Source organism: Saccostrea cucullata, unplaced genomic scaffold (genome assembly GCF_032062105.1).
Source record: "Saccostrea cucullata isolate Sc308-1 unplaced genomic scaffold, CSIRO_AGI_Scuc_v1 ctg688, whole genome shotgun sequence".
Lineage (NCBI taxonomy): Eukaryota > Metazoa > Mollusca > Bivalvia > Ostreida > Ostreidae > Saccostrea > Saccostrea cuccullata.
In genome coordinates, this window is record NW_026919596.1 from 98,577 (window position 1) to 123,341 (window position 24,765).

At 36.0% G+C, this 24,765-nt stretch overlaps 1 protein-coding gene across 1 annotated transcript; it reads right to left on the minus strand.

Annotated features, from left to right (window-relative positions):
• Nucleotides 1-4,639: 4,639 nt before the first annotated feature.
• LOC134234040 (uncharacterized) lies at nucleotides 4,640-14,724 on the minus strand. The gene is made up of 2 exons (XM_062716094.1): nucleotides 8,285-14,724; nucleotides 4,640-5,597 (listed from the first exon to the last, which is right to left on the minus strand). The coding sequence occupies exons 1-2, from the start codon at nucleotides 14,705-14,707 to the stop codon at nucleotides 5,256-5,258; spliced, it is 6,765 nt and encodes a 2,254-aa protein (XP_062572078.1). The 5' UTR covers nucleotides 14,708-14,724; the 3' UTR covers nucleotides 4,640-5,255.
• Nucleotides 14,725-24,765: the final 10,041 nt, after the last annotated feature.

The window sequence follows — 24,765 nt, forward strand, 5'->3', positions numbered from 1 at the left end:
CTGAAACATAAATACTCCGTCGTGTTCTTCTTAAGTTATAACTAAAGTCCTGCTGGACACGTTATTACTGGTGACGTAAATATAAAGGATATGGAGATAAACGAACAGTATTCAATATCAATGTCCATAAAACAATACAAAACAGGAGCAGAGCAAACATGACCTCCAAAACATCAGAGGTGGGATTAGGTGCCATGGAGGAGTGAGCATTCCCTGCTAACCAGTCACACCCGCCGTGTGCTCCTTGTCATGATCAGGAAATAACGGAAAAATCCGTCGTCATTTCAGGTATATATAATGGACTAACAATAAGTATGAAAAATGTCAGTCAGCATTTAACTCAATGATAATTGTATTTGCTGACAAGGTCATTGTATCAATCATAAAACTAACGAATTCATGATTTTAACCGAGACTGCGGATATTCTTGTTTCATCGACTTGTTTGTCAATAATTTACCTCGTTTTAGAAATTGTTCATATGTACAGCATGCTCTTGCGTATCGAATCAACTGAGATACATAAACGCCGAATGCAGATGATGAAAGTATATTTAAGGAATAACTGTCTTATTTTTCGATTTCATGATGTGATCAATCGATTGGCTTGCGTGATAATTTGCATAAACGCCGAAGGCGTTTTTGCATAAAGTTATCACGCAAGCCAATCGATTGATCGTCTTCACAAAATTGAAAAATAAGACAGTTATTCCTTATATTTACATGCTTTAATTCCGCCAATCCACGTGCACCAAGCCCTGCTTCTGTCTAGCTGTTTGTCCCGCCCTGTACGTGGTTTTTTTTTTTTTTTTTTTTTTTTTTTTTTTTTGAACCGCGCCAATACATTGATGGGGAAATAAACTACATTTACAATTTGTAATTTTATCTCGGACAAAGATATTGGAAATGTAAATATTACTGTATAAGTAAGGGAAGTTGACGATAGAAAAGGTTTAGTCATCACGTTTATCATAGAGCTTGGTTGTTAGATTACCATTAACGTCTTTTTTAAGTAAAATATCCAAATATGAAACAGGTGTGTCATAATCTGTGGTATCTTTTACTTCAAGCTCACCAGGATATATCGTATTGACATATGAATGGAAATAACCATTGTTAAATTACAATACGTCGTCGATATATCTAAATGTTGAGTTGAAGGCCACAGTAAGTGTTTTCTTCTTTCCACCAGGAGATTTCGCACAAATTCTGCTTCATATAAAGACAAAAATAAGTCTGTTAATAACTAAACGCAATTGGTACCCATGGGATTCCAATAGATTGTTGGAAGACCTGGACCCTTGATCACTTATTTTAAAAAGGTCCCAAATATAGGGAACCCCGCTCCTTCAGCTGGCGTCGGAATTTCATAAATATTATGGATTCTGTAGAAGATTACGTCAGACGATACGCCAAATGTGAATACGTTGCCACTTTGTCAGAATGGATTAAATGTATCAGATCTATTTACAATCTCGTATTAAAAGATTGAAGGGAAATAAGGGAAATATGAAAACCATCTATCCTTCTGTACTCAACAATCCAGAAGTGATAAAAAGAATTAGATAGATTACATGACCAGTACGTACTGGTCCCTGCTGACAAAGGAGGTAACAACATTGTCTTCGTTTGTAAGGCTCATTATATAAATTGTACTTTAGAAGAATTTGGGATTTAATTCTACAGGTGGTATTCCAACTTATACTCCTAGTTCCTTTTCTAAGGAAGAAATTCTTCAAAATCATATATGCCAGTTTTGAATATGTTTAAGATCACAAAGAACCAAAATGAATTAAAACAACCATATCTATATTTGATTCCAAAACTTCATATAAAAATACCGGTATACAAAGATGCATAGCAGGTTCCAGTAATTGCTCAACCAAGCCTCTTTTTCTTTACTAAGATATTAACAGTAGTAAAGAAGAAACTTCAAGAGTACTGTGCAACAAAATATTCAAGAAGTGGTGTAAATCAGATGTGGATACTTAAAAATTCCAAGAATCTTTTGGACAATTTGAAATCACAAGGTTTTACCACACTCAACGGCTTAAAAACTTACTATTTTTAAACTTTATACACAACCATTCAGTACGATAAATTAAAGTCCAGGCTTTTTGATATCATTGACAGCTTCTTTTTCAATAAAAATGGAACTCTTTAATTTACTTATCTTTTCAGTGGTTAATGCAAAATTATTTTGTTAAAAAACATTCTGATTGTACACACAAGTACTCTGAAGTTGATATCAAAAAGATGCTTGAGTTTCTGATTGACAATATCTATGTGGTTTTTGGAGACCAGGTCTTCCAACAATCTATTGGAATTCCCATTGGTACCAATTGCGCCCTGTTATTAGCAGACCCATTTTTGTATTCATATGAAGCAGAATTTGTGCAAAACCTTAATCGTGAAAAGAAGAAAACACTTGTTGTGGCCTTCAACTCAACATTTATATATATTGACGACGTATTGTCAATTAACAATGGTAACTTTCATTCTTATGTCGATAAGATATATCCCGATAGAAAGAAAAGATACCACAGAGTCTGACACATCTGTTTCATATTTGGATTTTTTACTTGAAAAGGGCATAATTGGTAATCTAACAACCAAGCTTTGTGATAAACGTGATGACTTTATCTTTACATTCGTCAGTTTCCCTTACTTAATATGCAACAATATACCTTCATCACCTGTATACGGAGTTTATATATCTCAGCTGATTCGATCTTATACGGATGAACAATTTCTGAACTAAGGGAAATAATTGACAAACACATTGATTTAAGTCATCATTTCGTACGTTCTATGGTCGATACAATGACCTCGTCAGCAAATACAATTACAATTGAGTCAAATGCTGACTGATGTTTTTCATACTAATTGTTAGTCCATTATTCATACACTGAATAGACGACGGATTTTTCCCGTTATTTCACGATCATGACAAGGAGCACGGGTGTGACCGGTCGGCAGGGGATGCACACTCTTCCATGGCACCTGATCCCACCTCTGATTTTTTGGAGGTCCGTGTTTGCTCTGCCCCTATTTTGCATTGTTTATGGACTTAAATTGATCTTGAATACTGTTTGTTATCTCCATGCTTCTATACAAGTACCAAGTATATCCAGATTTGTATTGTATGTAAAGGGTGTTAAGAAATTTCACCCCCTTTTTTTGTTTAATTTTCGAAAAGAAATACAATGAGACGATATTTGTAAACAATAAACTTGATATTTCAAGTTTACCGAGTCCATTCTTGCGACTGATAAGGTTTTAGCTCTCTTTTGTTGAAACTAAAAGGGGAGGGCAGGTATTAAGACAGATTATGTCTGGGCAGAAAAGTTAGGGATTTAGCATATTTGTGACATGATATATTAAGCACACAGGTCAAAATATTCTTTCAAATACTTTGCAAAAATTATCAAGTCTGTGAAAAAAATTCAAAGTGACAAACCTATTCCTTTAAGTGATTTATCGTTCATATACCTAAGCTCATCAGCTTGCCTGATGCAAGATAAGCTATGAAGAAACAAAAGTAAATTAACCTGACTCAAAAATAAAACACTTTATCGGTGCTTTATAGTTGTTACTAGTATATATACTAGTATTTTCATATAGAAGAAAAACCCTATAATTTCCTGCTAGAAATGAATTGCTATATTTAGTCTAATCTGACAAGAAAAGCTATGAAGAAACAAAAGTAAATTAACCTATATTTTCACTCAAAATGACCCGTACTTAAATCACTTAATCGGTGCTTAAAGCTGTGCTTATAATTAAATCAGTAGTTCTTTGTCAGTTCAAAATTTCACGACCAAAGAAATCCAGTTCTTAATACTTTATTGCCTTCGAATCAACAACCCTTATGTAGAGTTGGAACTATGACATTCAAACGTTTTTTCGCCCTAACATAAAACAATTGGTTGTAATTAGGTCAACAGTTTCAGAGACCATGTAGAAAATGCGTAAACCCGCGAAAGAATAGAGAGACATTGGTAATCCTTGAAACTCAGGAGCCACACACAATGACAACAGCGTGATGGTGTAGGCTTGTTAAGTTTATATCTATTTCTTTACTCAATTTGTGATCTGAAGTCAAGACTGGCATGAATGACTTGTTTGAATTTATAACATAACATACACAAAATGCTAGATTTTCGAGAAAAACCAAAATTTTAATACCATAATTCAGTTTTTGTTCCTATAAATATCTCCCAAAGTCGTCCAAGATCCAATTCAAACAAAACAAATAAAACCTGCTTTATTTTATATTTTATTAGTTAGTATGCACAAAATATTGTGGCAAGAGAGATAACTCGAATATTCACTGCATTATTGTAAAAGAATTTTTATCAAAAGAAAAAAACTGGTTACAAATGAGTGTATACTAATTTAAAAAGTATCAATCCTGGTAAAAGAAATAAATGTGTAATAAATTGTAATTTTTTATCAAACACAGGCGCACTAAAGTCAATGATGTGTATAAAAATCATTATTTATCTCTTTATGAATCAATGTTAATAAGTAAACAGTGTAATGCTTTGTCTGAAACATGCTTTTATCCATTCTTTAAGAAAAAATACTGTTCTGGTTCAATTCTACAGAAAAAAAAAACTTTTACAGCCTTCACACATTCTTTTGAAAATCTTACTTTTCATTATCAAACTTTAAAGTTAAAAAAAAATTATGATTGTAGAAAAAGAAAACTTGTACAGTCTTTACAGTTTTAGAGAAGAGAACCTTGCGTTTCATTATCAAACATTCAAGTTAATCTATATAAAAATAAGAAAGAATTCTTGATTAACATACATCCAGTAGCAGTATTTGTGGTAATTAAGACAAGAAAAAAATCATGACTAAATAAATATACAAATATTTGATCACATCTTCACATAGGAATTGTCGTATGCAAATCGCTCACAAAATGAAAATACCTGTACTTAGAAAGTACATCCTCATTGATTTATATTCAAATATTTTCAAATGTAGATGTACAAAGCACTAAGTGCTGGCAAAGAATATACATGTATTCTATTCAAACAGCTTACTTTAAATTTACTTTTACATGATTTTTTTTAGTTCATTTCTTTTTTTTTATGTTTTTCAAGAAAACAATTTTTTGGTTGTAATTCATTTCAGTACTATTCCATTCCTACAGTTTATAGTCACATTGTTCATTTACAACTTATTGTTCACACTCAGATAGGACTTAATACTCAGGAATCCTCAGTCACTAATACATCATCTACCACTATAACTCTCCACTCTGTCCACTGTCTTCTTTCTCCTCTTCATTTATCTCCTCAGTTTTCTCATTCTCTATCTCTTCTTCCTCCTCTACTTCATTGCTTTTAACCTCTTCTTTCATATCCACATCATCATATATGTCTTCTACACTATCCAAAGTTGAGTCTTTCTTGAAGGATACCTCCTCATCCACTTCTTCATGTCCATCATCCATCATGCTATCTGCCTCTCCTTCTTCCTCTTCCTCCTGATCTATCATTTCCTCATCTGACATCTCATCCCCAAGAAGATCTTCTTCTTCTGCATCACTGAGCTCTGCCAACATCTGAACTTGTGACAGGTACTCCTGAAAAAAAATTAACAAAAACTATCAACCCATCTTAATTGACTTCAACAAAGTTTATTTCTTTATATTTACATCTCTAATGTCTTTGTCCGAGATAAAATAACAAATACTTAATGTACATTATTTCCTCATCAATGTAATGGTTCATCAATAGGCGAGATTAAAAAAATCACGTGCAGAGCGGGACAAACAGAGACAAGAAGCGGGGCTTGTAGCACGTGGATTGGCGGAATCAAGAGCATGTAAATAAAGAACCTTGCTTTTCGATTTCATGATAATGAACATTGGCTTGCATGATAATTTTATGCATAAACGTCTCAGCAAATTATGCAAATTATCACGCAAGCCAATCAATTGATCACATCATGAAATCGAAAAATCTGACAGTTATTCCTTAAATATATACAGTATATTGTAAGTACCGTATAATCCCTATTAACCGCCCCTGCCCCTATAAGCACCCCCCATGGTCTTTTTCAATTGTCAGGAAATAAGGGCCCCCTGTACAGTGATTAAAATCATCTAGAATCGTATCAAAATTCTGCCTAAATTTGAACAAGAGGCCCATGGGCCACATCGCTCACCTGAGCACTGTGGCTAGGAAAAAGTAGAAATTGGTTTATTATTGAAAAGTTTAAATCCAAAAGTAGTCCCATGACCAATCATGGCTTTGCTATTCTTGACAAGAAGATTTTTAAAGAATTTTCCTTTATATTTCTATGTAAAAATTTGATCAGTCAATGTCAGGATTTGAACAAATTTGAATCTACACTACCTGAGGATGCTTCCATATAAATATGATCAATTATGGCTTTGCTTTTCTTGAGAAGAAAATTTTTAAAGAATTTTCCTATAAATTTCTATGTAAAACTTTGGTTGGCCATTGTGGCCCCACCCTACCCCCAGAGGAAATGATTTGAACAAATTTGAATCTACACTATCTGAGGATGCTTCCATATAAATATGATCAATTATGGCTTTGTTATTCTTGAGAAGAAGATTTTTAAAGAATTTTCCTATATATTTCTATGTAAAACTTTGGTTTTTGGCCCCGCCCTACCCCCAGGGGTCATGATTTGAACAAATTTGAATCTACACTACCTGAGGATGCTTCCATATAAATATGATCAATTATGGCTTTGTTTTTCTTGAGAAGAAGATTTTTAAAGAATTTCCTATATATTTCTATGTAAAACTTTTATTGTTCACCCGGGGGTCATGATTTGAACAAACTTGAATCTAAACTACCTGAGGGTGCTTCCATATAAATATGATCAATAATGGCTTTGTTTTTCTTGAGAAGAAGATTTTTAAAGAATTTTCCTTTATATTTCTATATAAAACTTTGCTCGGCCATTGTGGCCCCGCCCTACCCCCGGAGGTCATGATTTGAACAAACTTGAATCTACACTACCTGAGGATGCTTCCATATAAATATGATCAATAATGGCTTTGCTATTCTTGAGAAGAGGATTTTTAAAGAATTTTCCTTTATACATGTATTTCTATGTAAAACTTTGGTCGGCCATTGTGGCCCCGCCCTACCCCCGGGGGTCATGATTTGAACAAATTTGAATCTACACTACCTGAGGATGCTTCCATATAAATATGATCAATAATGGCTTTGCTATTCTTGAGAAGAGGATTTTTAAAGAATTTTCCTTTATACATGTATTTCTATGTAAAACTTTGGTCGGCCATTGTGGCCCCGCCCTACCCCCAGGGGTCATGATTTGAACAAATTTGAATCTACACTACCTGACGATGCTTCCATATAAATATTATCAATTATGGCTTTGTTATTCTTGAGAAGAAGATTTTTAGAGAATTTTCCTATATATTTCTATGTAAAACTTTGGTCGGCCATTGTGGCCCCGCCCTCCGGGGGAAAAAAAATTGAACAAACTTGAATCTACACTACCTGAGGATGCTTCCATATAAATATGATCAATAATGGCTTTGTTATTCTTGAGAAGAAGATTTTTAGAGAATTTTCCTATATATTTCTATGTAAAACTTTGGTCGGTCATTGTGGCCCCGCCCTACCCCCAGGGGTAAAATTTGAACAAACTTGAATTACAATGTTTCCCCATAAGTTTCATTATTTCCTGGCACAGTCAATGTGAGAAGAAGATTTTTAAAATATGCAACCAAATTTTCATTAATTCCAAATTATCTCCCCTTGAATTCGGGCGTGGCCCTTCGTTTGAACAAACTTGAATCTCCTTCACCCAAGGATACTTTGTGGCAAGTTTGGGAATTGGCGGAATGAGAAGAAGCAAAAATGTGAAAAGTTTACAGACAGACAGACGGACAGACGGACAGATGCCGGACAAAATGTGATCAGAAAAGCTCACTTGAGCCTTCTGCTCAGGTGAGCTAAAAAACTGAAAATGAAACTTGTCTATTATCCAATTTCTCGGTGGAAAATCAATCATTTGCATAATTTTGGTGGATTATTATTGCTTAAAATAAAGTTAAACATTATTTTAGTAGTTATTTCAATTTATTTTTTTTAACAGATTTTTTAAGTTAAAATATGATATTGAATATTATAAAAAGAATATCAAAATAACCACCCCCTTTTTGCAATTTTCTAAGTGCCTGGGGGCGGTTAATAGGGATTATACGGTATTTGAATAAGCTAAAATTGAAACTACAGAAAATTTTAAGTAATATTCACAAACCTCATAGTTGTTTCCCACCAAGTGTTGCATTTCATGTTTGACAAGGATATCTGATGTTGAAAACTCCCTTTCACAGTATTGGCAGATGTACTCAAAGTTTTCCTTCTCGGTCTTGGCCACCTCTGGTTCCGTCTGGGAGATTTCAGGACTTTCCTCCAGCTGACTCTTCTCTGGTTCTTTCTCTATCACACTCTCCAACTCTTTAGTATTTTCTGTCTTCTTGTCATCTATCTGATCATGCTCTGTTGGTTCCTCTTCTACTTTTTCAGTACTGGTTTCATCAAGTGCAGCAGACTTAGTAGTGGTTTCATCAACAGAGGCTGAACCATTCTCCTTGACTGAATCATCTGTCTCTTTTTCATCTTTGACTTTTTCATCTTTGACTGTCTCTGTTTTCCCATTGTCCTCACTACCAGTGTCATCCAAGTTTGACTTCCCACAACCATCAGCACGATAGAGTTCTGCCACAAATAATGCTTCAGAGAGATCTGGATTTTTGGTTTGTTTGACACGGTCAATCTCACCATTCTGAGCGAGCCAGCTTGAGAGCTCTGGCAAAGGGCAAAAATGAACCCCAATATGTTGTGTTAGTAGATGTTGTTTAGACACAGAGTAATCACAATATGGACAAGCAAGTTCACTCTTGATCATGTGAAATTTTAAATGAGCCAGAAGATGGTCTCGTCTGACATTGGCATAAGGGCATCTGTCACATCGGTACAATTTCTTTGGCTCTATGTCCAGCTCAGGTGAGTTTTCATACATGTCCATATGATCATGGGTAACACTGACAGAGAAGGTTCCTTTCTTGTCCAAAGGAGGCAGGGCACTAGATAAAGCAACATCTGCTGGAACTTCAGACAGCATTTGGAGGTTAGAGAGAGACTGTACAGCTAGAAGATTCTGGTTAGGGGTCATATGAAGCTTTGTGTGTTGATTCAATAGGTTGTTAGAGGGTACACTATAATCACAGTACAAACACTGGCATCTCTGCTTACTGCCATGCAGAGCAACATGGCGCTCATAGTGAGATTTCTTTGCACTCGCATATGGGCATTTCTCACAACTGTATTTTTTCCATCTTGCAATTTCAAAGAGCGTGTCCACTTTATTGTCATAGGAAATGTCTCCCACATCTGAGCTGGACTCTTCCATTTCCTCAATCACAGGAGCACTCTCTTCACCATTCTCCATCTCCATTGAGAGGTCCATAGATGTGTCTGCTCTGTAGCTTGGCTGATGTACCTTAAGGTGGTGGGATAGAAGGCCTTTAGATCCCACATAGTAATCACAATGAGGGCACTTCAGCAAAAGGTTTTTGGACTTCCTAAATCCATGCATAAGTTGATGAAGTCGAAGGTTTCTCAGACGTAGATTCATGTAGGGACACTTGTCACAGGTGTGCATTTTTCTATATACACCATTTTTTAGAGCATACCCAGGCCTATTACCAACAGAACAGGCTATTTTCATTGGTGACATGGCTGGTTTTTGTGAAATACTGGGAGTAATCTTAGAAGAGATCATGCGCTGCTTGTACATGGCTAATGTGACGGTGTCTTGTATGGCACTGGATTCTGTTATGTCAGACTTGCATGGTGAGGATGATGCAGGGCTTGCGTTTCCTGGGGAATGTCCAGCTGCTTCATGCATCCTCATATGTTGGTTGATCAGTCTCCTGTGTGTGACCCAGTAATCACAGTAATCACACTTAAACTCAGAGGTTGACTTCTGGCGATGAAACTGTTTATGGTAAAGGAAGTCATTTTTGCTGTTAGTTGTGTAGGGACATATGTTACACTTGTAACGTTTTGGTGTACCACTTGGTGACTGTGGTGGAAACATTGACATCTTCTTGGTGGGTGTGGACTTTATGTTGGCAGCCTCTTTCTGTCTCAGGTACATGTCCTGAAGATGGAGTCGCATATGTTGGTGTAGCAGGCGCTTTGCAACAACATAATAAGGACAGAATTTACACTTTTCCTGTGGAATTCCTGGTTGAGGTTTATGACAACTCATGTGGAAGTGAAGCAGATTTGGTTTACTTGTCCTGTAGGGACATATGCTGCACTTGTGTTTCTTGGGGTCAGTGGGTTGTTTGAAGACATCATCATCTTTAGGTGGTGGCATTTTATCAGATGATGTGGAGCTTGTTCGTTTCTTCTCTTCTGACTGATAATATTTGTGGACAACATCTATCATGTTTGAGTAATCCTTTGTTTTATGAGTTTGACGAATGTGACGACAAACTGAAGACCTCCAACTGGCTTGAAAGGAGCAAAGTTTGCATCTAAATGATTCAATGTACCTCATGGAGTCCTCCTTATCATCAGAAAGATAGTCACTTTCCTCTGATTCCTCTTCTACTTTTTCAGAGTTGTTGTCCTCTTCTTTCATGATATCACTTTCTGCTTTCATGTCTCTAATGTATTTTATAGACATCTTACACATTGACATATTTTCTGTACCATGTTTTGCCTTAATGTGCCTGAAAGCGGAACTCCTATAATTTGTTGCATAGTGGCACTCGTTGCACTTGTAAGCCTTAACTCCATGGCAGGAAAGATGCTTTATGACAAGAAGTTTGTCTTTGTTACTGAATTTACACCTGGCACATTTCCAGATCCTACCAGAGTCTTTTCTCTCCAAATTCTTCATAGCATTTCTTCTGATCCGTGGATTATATTCGTATTCTGTTAACGACTTTTTGGCCTCTTCAGTCCCCAAGAGAATGATTTTTGCTCTTATAACACCATGCTTTCTTTTGATATGGCGAACCAGGTCACTTCTCCAGTTGGACCTGTATGGACAGGCTGAGCACTTAAACTGCTTGAAAACACTTCTAGAAGGCATCTTGGTTCTCTGAGATTTTTCTTTCTCAGGTGATTTTGGTTTTTCCACTGACTTATTTTGGTTAGCAGTGTTAGCTGCTGCAAGCTGTCTCATGTAATCATGGTATGTTCTCTTGGCTTCATCCTCATCCAGTGTTATAACTGTGGAATGCATATTTGGATGTTTCATTCTCATGTGCTTGTTCAAATCCCATTTCCAGTTTGAGCGATGACCACAAGCAGAGCATTTGAATGGCTTAATGTAGCCAAACACCTTGGGGTTAGCAGATCCAAGTGGTTTGCTATTAGGAGTTGGTGTGGACTTTCCACTCAGAGGTTCATCAATATTTCTACGAGTTGTTTCATTCTTGTAGTATATTTTGACTTCCATGTTTGGATGTATAAAGCTATAGTGTCTTTTCATGTCTCCTTGACTGTTGGTTCTCTTCTCACAATTAGGCTCACCACAGCGGAATGGTTTGTGTGCTTCTGCAGGATTAACTTTTGACAGTTTCTCCAGTTTGTTCTGAGACTTTGGTTTTAGTTCTTCTGGAGAGAGCAATGTGCCACTGGATCCTTCTATATAAATTATCTTTACATCCATGTATGGATGAATGTAATGATAGTGCTTTTTTATATCTGCTTTGAAGGCACATTTCTTTCCACACTCAGCACACATGTAGGGTTTATCGCTTTTTTCTGTAGATTGTCTGCTATTCTTTGAGGTGCTGGGTGAATCTGTAGAGTTATCAGATTTGTCATTCTTGCCTTTTTCATCACCTGCATGATAAACAATATCGATAGCCTTGCCATTATGAACCGTTCTAATGTGTCGACTTACAGTCCACCGCATACTGGATTTGAAGCCACATGCTGCACATTTGTATCCTTTCCACTTTGGACTCAGTGCATCTGCATCTTTCTTGCTCTCTTTGGCTGTTGGGTCATAATTTAGATGGTGTTCTCTCCTGACTACAGGCATAGTGTCCATGTAAGATTTGATAGTAGCCTCTGCTTCTTGCTCACTCATCTTGACAACATCCAAGCTGCTCTCGGGATGGTCACGCTTTATGTGTTTACGTATATCCCACTTCCAGTTAGCTCTCCTGCCACATACAGGACACATGTACTGCTTTAGGTTGGTGTGAGTTGAAACATGAGCTGATAGCTTAGAAGGAGCATTGGTTGTAAAGGGACAGTATTCACACTTGAATACAGTATCCTTGGAAGGGGATGGAGATACACTTCTGGAGTTTTCTCTTGAAGTTGCTCCATCATTTCCAAAAGAGGTTTCAGTGTTAGAGCTGATATTGCTCTCTTCATTATCATTATCTAGATGCCCATACATGTCGCTTTGCATGCTTGGATCTGAGAGGTTGGAGTCATTGTTTTCTGATAAGTCCTCTGCGTATTTACCATCTTCACTATCAACATCCATTTGGCTAGAACGACTGCCTTTTTCTTTTATTTTGTTCTCTAGGATGGTTATGACCTCTTCAATTTTGACACCACCTGTCATCACTGCTGGGTGATGTTTGAACATGTGTCTTCTGATGTCCCCTTTCCAGTGTGTCTGATATTTGCAGTAGTTGCAGCGGAAAGGCTTGCTATCTTTATGCTTTCTTGAATGACGGTCCACCTCAGATTTCCATGGTGATGCAAAGGAACAGGAAGGGCATTTGAACACTGCTGGAGAGGACTTCCTGTTAGGCACCATAGGGACTCTTAAGATTGGTACATTTGAAGGTTCCATTTTATGATCACGTCTCAGATGAACATTTAGATCTCCTACATATTTATATTGCTTGGAGCACTCTGGGCATTTATATCTTTTCTCTACAGAATGGACTGCAGAATGCCTCTTAACATCACTTGGCACTTTTCCAACAAAACTGCACTGTTGACATTTAAGGTCCTCTATAGTGAAGGGTTGTTGGTTAGATACATCACTGCTGTTTAGGTTGGAGGAATCAGAGTGGTAGGACATATCCTCCATTGCTTCAAGACTATCATTCTGTTCCTCCTGTAACATCTGCAGCAGATGATTTTTCATCCTTTTATTGTGTTTTAGCTTCATATGTCTATCCAAGTCCCAAGATCTTTTATACTTCAAGCCACACCAAGGACATGCATATGATCCATCAGGTGTTTGGAGTTTGTAACTATATTTGGCCACAACATGTTCTTTTTGGTCAGCTCCTAATGAGTTTGGGGTCAATTCTCTACTATCATCCATTTCATAGTCCATCTGTTCTACCTGTGCCTGGTCCATTGCTCCATGATTTGATTGGTCAATTGTTCCTCTGGTGGTGTCTATTTCTACTGCTGCTTCGTCTTCTTCTTCTGGAGCATGAGGGATCACCACAGTGATGTCCTCATGTATGCTGGAGTGACTGGTTGCCATGTGTCTAATGATTGCCCTATCATTATCACTAGAAAAGGAACAGAAATTGCATTTGTTGGCAAAAGAGTTGGTGTGGTTATTGCGATGTCTCTCATAATTGGGCTTGAAGTCTGTGCTGTAGTCACACTCAGAACACTGGAAGGCTGAAGATTTAGTCTGCCTCATACCTTCACTGTTTTCTATTTGGTAAGCTTGATCATACCCACTATCACCAGAGGCTCCGGTGTCCTCATAGTAATTAGAATACTCCATTTCATACTGCTGGCTTGGCACACTGGCCATTACTTCAGTGTTTTGAATCTGGGCCTTTATGGGCTGATCTCCTGCATTGCCATGCTCAGCTTTGTGGGCAAAAAACTCAATTTTCTTTGTTGTTTTAAAGTCACACAATGTGCAAGAAAACTGCTTGGCATTTAAGTGACTGGAGTTCACATGTTTTTGTACAAAGCTCCTGTCTGGATTATTGAATGCGCACTTCCTACATTTAAAGTTAACATGACCAGTTGAGCTTACAACTTCCTCTATATAAATATCCATGTCTACTGAATTTTTCATGGTGCCTTTGGACACTACAGCAACACTGTTGCTTCTTTCTGGTTTTACCATGGTTGGGAGTCCGTCTAAGGAGTCCTGAGATCTGTTGGTTGCTGATTTAGGAGTAGGAGTCTTGACAATATTTTTGGCTTCATACAACATCTCAATGTCTGCAGAATCAATATCTGTCTTGTGCACCATTTGAACATGTTTCTTTATTTTCTGTTTAAACCTTGAGCAGTACTCACAGTAAGCACAGGTAAAAATGCTCATGTTGTAAGCGTGAGCCTCTACTTGATGAAAAAGATAAGTTCTTGATTTCCCTGTGCCAAATCCGCATTCAGAGCAGTTGTAGGACCTGTTTTTGGCCTTCCCTGGTACATGGTTCTCACTGCTCTTCCCCTCTGTAGACTTTGGTAAAGCCTGGCTGTCAGATGCTGTAGCTTCCTTAGGTCGTATTCTAGAAATGGTGATTCCCTTTGCAGTAGCTGCTGAGGCAAACATAGGGACAGCAGACTTGGTTTTGCCTTTTGTCTTTTTGCGTTCTTTTTTGCATCTTACCCTATGTCGTTTGAAGATGTAGATATTTTTTGTAGCAAACTCGCACAAGTCACATTTGTGCAAAGGGAGACTAACAGCCTTATTTTTCCCCATCACTATTACCACTGGGCAACCTGAAAATTATAAACAATAACAAGGTGCAATGTATGATGATCAATGAATACATGCATATTTATTCAATGTCATATATACTATTTAACAATTATATTTTTAAAAATCTCTTCTGAGAGAGAGTGAAATGACTTTTACTTTAATTAACTACCCATCCCTGTACCTTTTATTGATACTAAGAAGTCAGTTATGTCCAAAGTGAAAGTGGGGTGTCAATTTCATTGACTTTTGTGAAAAGATTGTGGCTCCACTGTTCATGAGAAGAGATTATTAAAAGATTTATTTCCTATAACATTTTTAACTAGTGCTAATTGTAACGGGGACCGTTACAGATGTTCCCCAAACGCTCCTCAACTCCCTTTTGGTGCCATATTACATGTAACTGTAAGCTTTATTAAATAAGACAAACTCTATGCATTTGATACTTTAACAACGTTTACCCAGAAGTGTACCAAGTTCATTCAAATTTTAGCATTGCACGCCTGTGCATGTGAATGCATGTGCGTAATGACCATATCATCTTGTCTACACAATCTATATATTTTAATATACTAAATATTAAAGTTTTTAATCCAAAAGTATTAATAAATACACTCATTCAAGTGTATTTTTGATTTTACTCATTTCACGTGCACGCACGTGCATACATGAGCATGGTGACCATGCCTTCTTGTAGAAGTCCACTACATCTATCTATGTTCTAAATTCCACCCCGTTTGGTTGAAAAGCAAGGGTGTTATAGCTGTTTAAAGTTTCAGCCAATCACATTGCAGCGCACGTACACGCATGTGTATGCATGTGCATGGTGACCATACCTTTTTGAAGAGGTCTATTATATCTATTTATGTTCCAAATCCCATCCTGTTTGGTTGAAAACCAAGGGAGTTATAGCTATTTAAAGTTTAAGCCAATCAGATTGCAGCGCACGTGCATGCGCGTGTTTTCATGTTAATTGCTTTATATCATCTTGTAGGATATCCTTATGCATCGCTATGTTCAAAATTTCAAAGAATTTCGTCAAAAAACAAGAAAGATATTGAGACTTTAGATTCAGCCAATCAGAGCGAAGCGCACGTGCATGCGCGTGAGATTTTGCTATTTTGACCATGTCATATTGTCTATGCTACTAATATATCCTTATATTATGAGTTTCAAAGCATTTCATCAAAAAGGTAAAAAGTTGCGCCTATATCAATTAAATCGGTCATTTCACGTGTTGCACGTGCACGCTCTTGCAAGCACGTGCGCGCAAAATGACCTTCGTTCCGCAAATCTACATAACATGCCTACTGACCCTAAAAAGGTTTTACCTAAGTCGGATGTGTAGTTTACAAGATCATTCCCGGACAAAAAAGTACCCAGGAAGAAGAAGAAGAAGAAGAAAAATAATAATAATAATAAGAAACAGAGTAAAAACAATATGTTCCCCAACTTCGTTTGGGGAACATAATAAAACTTTGATACCTTACTCTGGTCATATCCTATATTTTTTATCCCTGTGGATATATGATAAATAACAACTTGAATCTGCAAGATCTGAAAATGCTTCGAATCTATGTCAATGTGACTAAATATAGCCCAGTACTTTTGGGCAGAGTAAAATTAAAACTTTTATGACAGAAATCAACAACAGAGGATGGACAAATCTTCATCAGAAAAGCATATACTCAAAGCTTTAACTCATTCTCAACACTACAGTCAGTTTTAGGCCATAATAAATAAATTGCTAGATTCTCATCCGAATTTTTTTAAAAATCGAGGCGGGCGGGCGGCTTTAATTTTATATTTTTTATTTTTTCAATTTTGTATATTTTTTATTGACCTGGTCAATCGGTGTAATTTTATCTACAATACTCAAATAAAAGTCATAGTAAAGGTTCAATTATCTCTTACTTCACATCATCACCAATCTTTTTCAACCAAAGACCCTTGTTTAAAATACATACACATGTATTACAGCAATTGCCATCTTTTCAGCTTCAAAATCATGTCGACTTTCGCAGGATTTAAAACGAAAGTAGAATGATAGATGAATACCAATCCCGATCAGAATTAAGTTGAAGAAAAACAGAAATAAAAAAAATCGAGGCGGGGGTATAAAATCGGGGCGGGCGGGGATGAGAATCTAGGAATATTTTCATTATGGCCTTACAAAAGATGTTTGTGAAGCATTTATGCCCCCTCCCCCTGCACAAATATGCGAAGAAAATAAGTAGAAGCTACAAATAATTCGAATTTTTTCAAGTCCAACGGGCATAACTCTGTCAAAAATTGCTTGATTTTACCTATAGAGAATTTGATCTAGATACTGTACTGTAAACCAACTATTATTTGTGCATCTTTTATTCACAATTCACAAGTTTGAGATCAATCCACAATGATTAATTTTTGCCAAAAAGGAAATTTTATAGATCTACAAACAAAGCAATATTCCCGAGTTAAAGTGGGAAACTTGCAGATATTTCTTCATGCTAATAAAAGTTAGTTAACAGTATTCTTATGATGAATCTGCACACCAAATTTCATTTCTGATCAGTATGAGCAACCTCTGTGAAGAAACTGAGTGGAAACTTGATGGACCAACAGACCAGCCAACCTACCAACCAACAGACAGCAGCAAAGCACTATGCCCTTCCTTCTTTAAAAGGGAGTATCAACATTATTCAAGAGATATTATTCAATTTTTAGTAAAAATTATATGTTAAAACAAAATTATGAATAAGATATGTACCTGCTGTATTTGTTTATCTATTCCGTAAAATGGTCTTCACAATACACAAATGGATCATGCTGACATCATGTCTGCAAAAAAAATTTCAATAGTGAATTATTTGTATACTTTAGTTTAACTAAACAAAGAAATGATGCAATGTATGATAATCAATTTTTAGTAACTGGTTAATCTCCTGTCTACCTGTTACGCTATTATGAGGGGAAATTATTCTCAATTGTGAAACATTTTGTTAATTTCAGTACAAAAATAAGATTTTTGACATTATTAGAGATTCCTTTGCATTATGAATTCATGGAAAAATACATTTACAGTATGTATGAAAGCAATGTCAGAAAGTGGTGAATGAATCACTTTGTAACCTGAGCAGTCTCTGTTTGTCTGAGAAGAGTCTTATTTTCCAATAACAAGGTCAATTTTAGGTCATCTGCAGACATTAAAGAATGTTTCCTCCAATATTTCATTTATCATTTCTTTGGTGTGGAATAGTAGGTTGCTCAAGAATAGAAATTAACTAATATGTAACTGTAAGTTATATTAAACATAACCAATAAAAATGCACAGTAAATCTGTTAGGATCTAATACTCTGTCTTTAACTGTCAAACCAAAAGTCATTCTAGACTTGACAGCACCTACATGTAAATGACTAGACATGCTCCGGCTCGTCTCTCTTTTTTTTTTCTTTTTTTTATGCTCTAGTGTCGAGTTATGGCCCATATTCTACAAAGTTTTTGTATGCCACACACTGCACAAATGTCCACCATTTAAAGCAATATGAGCTGCAACTTTGATGTCGGAATTTTTTTGTGATGAAAGTACATTAGCTTTGTCATTACTATCTTTGAGTGTTGATATTGCTGTTATATGTCTTTCTGAGTGACAGTTGCAAGTCACATAGTCCCAAATTTCCTCCATCACATGGACAATGTTGCTTACCGATACAGCGCGTGAGACTGAACATGCCGAAGCGTGGGTATGTTTCTAGGTGCAGCTTACTAATGTTTAAATGAAATATCTATTTTTGAAACCAAAATGATGTTTTTTGTTGAAACTACATGACAAGATACTCTGCACTCATAGTTAGTACACATTTTTGTAAAAACAATAACCTGGTTCCCTGAACCAGTTTACGAATGCATTTGGCGCGAACTAATAAAATAGTAGTACAGTTTCACTTTCATTTGCAAGTGTCTTTTTGCGATTAAGTTTCATGGACTTTTATTTTTTAATTAATATTTGCTATGGAAATTGGGAAATTTACATCTTTCTTTTGGGAAAAAATGTACCTTTTTGGCATTGGGAACGGGGCCGAATATTGGCCGCAAATTTAGAGAATCGAGAGCCCTGCATCCTGTACAATAATGATTTCTTATATAAAACTGTGCATTGGATTGTATTTAGAAGTCTTTCGTCTGCTTTATTTTCGTCTAATTGATCATAAAGATTTCATTTACAAACAAATGTATCATATTAATAACATCTTAACAGCAAAACAAGATTTTCAAAATTGCAGCTCATATTGCTTTAAGGAAAAAAGAAGAGCATGTGCAGATTTAGAGGGGGATAGGAGGGTGGTGGGATGGGGGACAGGGACACCTTGAGAGGGGCCAGCAGTGACCATAGTTAAACGTTATCAAACAAAATGATCCCTGTTTGACATTACATGTATCAAGAAAAAAAATAAAACTTGAGCAAATCTAGAAATAGCTCTTACTGTAAATTAAGACAGTAAAGACACTTATTTTCATGGAGTCAAATTGTCATGGTTTGAGAAAATATTGCCGGGTGAGGGAATTTGATTTCATAGTTAAAGAGGACACAAGTAAGAAATAAAGTATTAATTTGAAACATCTCTCAGGATATAAATATGAGGCACTCAAACTGATCAAGCCCAAAGGGCTTCATGGTCAATTTGATCATGTTATAGACGTGACATATGGGACCTCAGTTATACGGTCTCATCTGATGGACCGGTCTTCATGTCCTGCAGTGGAATTTGATACAAGGAGCAACTCCTTCTCTAGTACTCACTGAGCAGACTCACTAACCACTGTGCCACCAATTCAGATAAAGATATCTATATAAAGTATATAATACTTTTATTAAGATAAAGATTCTGCATGCAAAAATATTACTAGAAATACCAGAAACGAACTGCATCGCTGCATTAGCAAGACTGTTTATGTATCCTGATTATTATGCAAAGCAATACTGGCAACTCATACCATGATTCCATGGATTCATAACCCGATTTAAGTTCCCACTGTAGGGAGTCCTAATCAATCATGACCAAGCAACATAACTTCAACTACCATCAATCTTCATTCTCTGTTTTAAGTTTGTCTTCAGAAGGGGCATATCAAATACACTCCTAGATCATTAAGAAGACACCAATAAATCTCATCCATTTCTTATGTTGAGTATGACAACCCTTAATCTATTTATGTTAAAAAACAGAATGCTTGACTAAGCCATATTATATTTTAAACTACAGATAATTGATTTTTACATTTATTGACCCATTCTTGAAAAAAATTTTCTCCAATATCATCATTTCCTAAGTAAAATTTTATGAATTTAGCCATTTTGTTGCACGGCTCCCAGATGTATACCTTGATCCTGCATGATTAGATCTTACTCATATGACATTGGATTATTATCACAGTCACAAATTTGTCCTCTTGGAGATTTGTCAAATACTGTCAAACTTTGTTCTCTGGAATTCCATGGAAAAGGCACTTATGCATAAATCAATTGATCGATCATCATGAAATCAAAATATCTTAGTTATTTGATCCTTATATTTACATGCTCTTGATTCCGCCAATCCACACACTCTAAGCCCCGCTTCTGTCTCTATTTGTCCAGCCTCGCACATGATTTTTTTTTAACCGTGCCTGTTGATGAACCAGTACATTTATGTTGAAACAAAGTACATTTACAATTAGTAATTTTATCTCGGACCAAGACAATGGAAATGTAAATATTCACTTATGAATAAAAGTTACCCTAATCGATGTCTTTGCCAAAAATATTTAGAACTGTTCACTTCCAAAAAATAATTTTCAACATTGATTATACTTTTCTGCATTAATATTTTTCCCTTTCAGTTTAATTGGTTCTTTGGGAAAAAGGGTTCCAAATTCTCCTCCTAACATCAGATTTGTCAATAAGAATATTTGCAAAGATGTACATGTTAGTACAATTGTTTTAGTCATTAGTCTGGTAATTAGTTAAATTTCAATATAATTTAATAAAACAGTTAATTAAGGTCAGACAATATGTTTTTCAAATATCTGTTTTGTATATTTTTAAAATGTATGAAAAATATTCAAAATTTCAATGATACCCGATTTCTAAACCAGTTTCTGATCATTTAAAAGTTATTTTTGACTACCTGATTTCTAAACCAGTTTCTGATCATTTCAAAGTTATGTTTTGTCAGATTAAGTTTTTCCCGTAAGCCTATAAGCAATACTACCCTCTGCTATCTTGCAAAAATATCTGGTGGTACCTCCATTTTTTGTGAGTAAACAATATTCAATGACTAGAAAAATTAAGTTATATGTTATTGAGGTATGTATCATCTGTCCTTAGATCTCTGAACACAGGTTCCAGGGATCACCACAGATTTTACTTCTACAAAATTATCACCCATGTGCCAAAGTAAATATAAACAAAAATTCAGAGACACAGGTGACTTCTAACTCTCAGTTGTCCTGAGTCATGTCTTGTTTGACTCAGTACACTGGTCAGGAGGATTAGTTTACACTAGTTTAAACTTGTGTGTCTCCATATATCAAACATATGCCTTGAAGCACCTTATACAAACATGCAATGAATAACAAGCAAACGAATTGACATGATACACAATATGCTCAAGCCAACACAAGATGCCAGACTACCTAAATGGTAGTCTCTGCATACAACGTTTTCTTACAGAGTAAGATATTATGTAGGTCGATACACGGGCCTCGGCAACGTAGAACTAGTGAGATTACAAATCAATGTCTATAGATAGCGCACACGGAAGGCGTCTGCTACAACCCGAGTGTTTACACCGACACGAGTTGTTTGTCCTCGTCAACACTGTCCATATATTATTTATTTTCATAAATAATTCTAAACAACTAACATTATACAACATATGTCCATACATTATGAAGGTTTATCGCCATATCCTTGATTATTCACCAACACAAAGAAGTTCCTGCTTTATTAATGGTGTGGACAGCAGCCATCTTGATTGCACGAGAATCGCCTCGACAATCCGAGACAGTCCTTGCGGATTCGTCTAGTCCAGAGACCACTCAAAACAAAAACAAAGAGGACATAAAAATGCATTGTACTTACAATGTACTTTGAATTCGTTGAATTCCATGTCGGAAGTTTTCAGTGGGACATTGATAAACGCTCCAAGAAACACGTGCGGAAGGCAACTGCAATCTAGAGCACGATTCAGCCAGCAAACAATAGAAGGCCGCTTAGGTCGACGCAGAATCGATTGGGCATCCGTCCAAAGTGTCGAAGATCGTTAGCGCGAACAAGTTTCAGGGCGAAGCAGATGGTCCGAATCTGGAACTTATAGTCTTAAGAACAATATGCTATTGTTACAATTAACGCAAAATGTAAGAATTTAGGCAATCAGACTTTTGGAAAATATTAGGGCTTATTTATAGTTATTATAAGAATGGCAAGACTGTTCCGAATTTTTTCATTGTTTTTAACACATGTTTAATAGGGCTAGTACATTCTACAGCGTGGAATGTTAAACAAAATCTAACAATCCAGTACGGGTACATTTTGTATTAATTATATTCCATTTTAAGAGTAAACATGGTAATTAAAGGGATTTGGATTTTTGCGCGTGTAAATCATGTTTATTTTGCTACAGGGTGCACATTAGAAGCCATTTTAAAGAAAGGCTTCAGTTGTTCCCATTGTTCTCCAGAATTTCGAATGTTTCTTTATTTTAAAAGATACTTTTCTTCCTAAGCGGTCACAGCAGCCTTGTAGTAGGGCACTTGATCGGGTTCGATTCTCGTTTAATTGACGCGCCAAACCCATAAGACGTTTAGCATAGGTAGTAACTGTTCCTTTACCAATTTAAGTAAGCAACCAAGTTTCACTGGAAGGGTGATTTAATCACGTGATCGACTTCATTTCAGACCTCAATGAACATAGGCGTCGGAACCGGGGGAGTGTTGGGGGGGGGGGGGTCTCACCCCCATTTTTTTGCAAAAATAGACATCAAATAGGTATCAAACATTTGGGCTAGGATTATCCCCCCCCCGCCACTTTCAAGAGGCACATTGCAGTGTAGTCAAAGAAGGGTTAAGTGGTAGTGTTTGAAAGAAAAATTTGGCACTGAAAGAAGTTTGATCCCCCCCCCCCACGAAATGGGATTTTCGTGTTAAGACAATAGACATATTCTCCTTTCTTTCTTGTCAAGTTTTTTCAGGTTCGAAATATTTTTTTCTCTTTCACTTAGCCCCCCCCCCCCCCAATTTGCTTCCGACGCCAATGATGAAACTCTAAAAATTATATCTTATTTCATAAATAATCAATCTTCCCAGTGGCTGCATATGGTCAGAAAAATTGGATAGATGACGACCAAAGAGCTGAAGTGCCATTCGTAAAAAAAAAAAAAAAAAAAAAAAAAAAACTGTTTATTCATTGCTCACAAAAAGTTGCGCTCGATTTTGGATTATAAAATTTGATCCAAATTTTTAGCTCACGAAGTAGGTGTACAAAAGCAGTTTATATGCAAAAGCAGATCAGCAGATTTAGTCTTTATTTTGTTTTTCTAATATATATTAGTTTGTCTGTTTTACAATGAAGCGCATTGAAGTGGTAAAATTTTCTGTTTGGATGACACGTTATGAGTCATGTTTTGAACGTCAATTATAACAATGACACGCCCATTTCTTTAGAAACGAATAAGAAATATTCGTCGAAATGTTTAGGACACCCCACTCTTCGTGACAAACAACATAAGTTTCACCGAAATGGAGATTTTTAAAGTTATAAGAGAGAGAAAGTTAGATAGTTCCTGCTTCTGTAAAGCATGTATTTCAGAGAATTTGTCAATAATCATTAATTTATCATGTTTATTGGAGTAACCATAACACATGCATCGGTCGAACACGTGCTTACTCGGTGTTTATGTAGACCGTCAATTTGATTATATTTATGGAATACCTGTTCTACAGGTATTCGAATGAACCATTTGACCAATTTTTCCTTTCTAAAGAAATGGGCGTATCATTGTATGACAATCATCGTTCTAAAGATAGCTCAAAACGTTCCAGTCAAACGGAAAATTTTACCACTTCAATGCGCTTCATTGTATATTTTATGGTCTGTCTGTCTGTTAATCTGTTTGACCATAAAAACTTTAAAAAATATGTTGTCAGAGCGTATCTTTTTTTTTTCTTTTCTTCTTTTTTTGACTTGTTCATGTTATAGGGTTTTCCTATTTCACGTGTGTATTTTTGGGGGTGAAACGATCTCTATAAAAGTACCAACACATCTGACTTGTAATTGACCTCGACGGAATTCTAAAATATACCAAAATTTATTCAAAATAACCTTTATTGGCCATAACTTTGAATGATTGGACCTAGGGCTTTTACATTTCACGGGTGTTTCCATGTGTCCTTACTTTTCTTCAATATTCTTCCCTTTTTGGGGGAGGGGCAAACATTGTTTATTATATAATTACATTTCGACTTAGACCTGTCATACTTTTGAAAACTTTAACCTTAGTCATAACTTTAAAACTGTGATTTCCAGGACTTTCATGATCACACTAGTACATTGTGTATATGTCTAGATCAATAAAAATGTTTTATTTTGGTCATACATGTGTATTTTCATAATGGGTGATATACCTTAGGGTTATTATATATTCATTCCTTGGGAATAGTTTTTCTTCTGGAAATCATCTTTTCTTTTCTTTTGACCTTAACCTTAGAGTTTGACCTACATTTTGAAAAATTAGATGAGTCATGTGTTCAAACAGGATCACTCCTGTTTCACAAACACATCTTTTCAGTGCCTCGATCCCAAAACATCTGCTTGTGCCATTTTAGAGTAAGGACCTACTGAAAGCAAAATTTATTTTGATAAATGAATATCCATCACGCATATCTGTCAGTGAATGGAGAATAGTACTATTTGCATGCCTTGACATAGAAAGGAAATAGAATCATGATATCCGGGATATCAAAAGTTCTAAATTAAAGTGCATGATTTTTGCTTTTGTTTTGTTTTGTTTTGTTTCGGGAGGGGGTCTACATAAGTTAT

What these genes read in the sequence shown, in the direction of transcription:
- LOC134234040 (XM_062716094.1), bottom strand. Translation starts at nt 14,707, where the DNA reads ATGGGGAAAAATAAGGCTGTTAGTCTCCCTTTGCACAAATGTGACTTG. An exon ending in TGGTGGGAAACAACTATGAG is followed by an intron (nt 5,598 to 8,284) that starts GTTTGTGAATAT and finishes ATTTTTTTTCAG; the next exon opens with GAGTACCTGTCACAAGTTCA.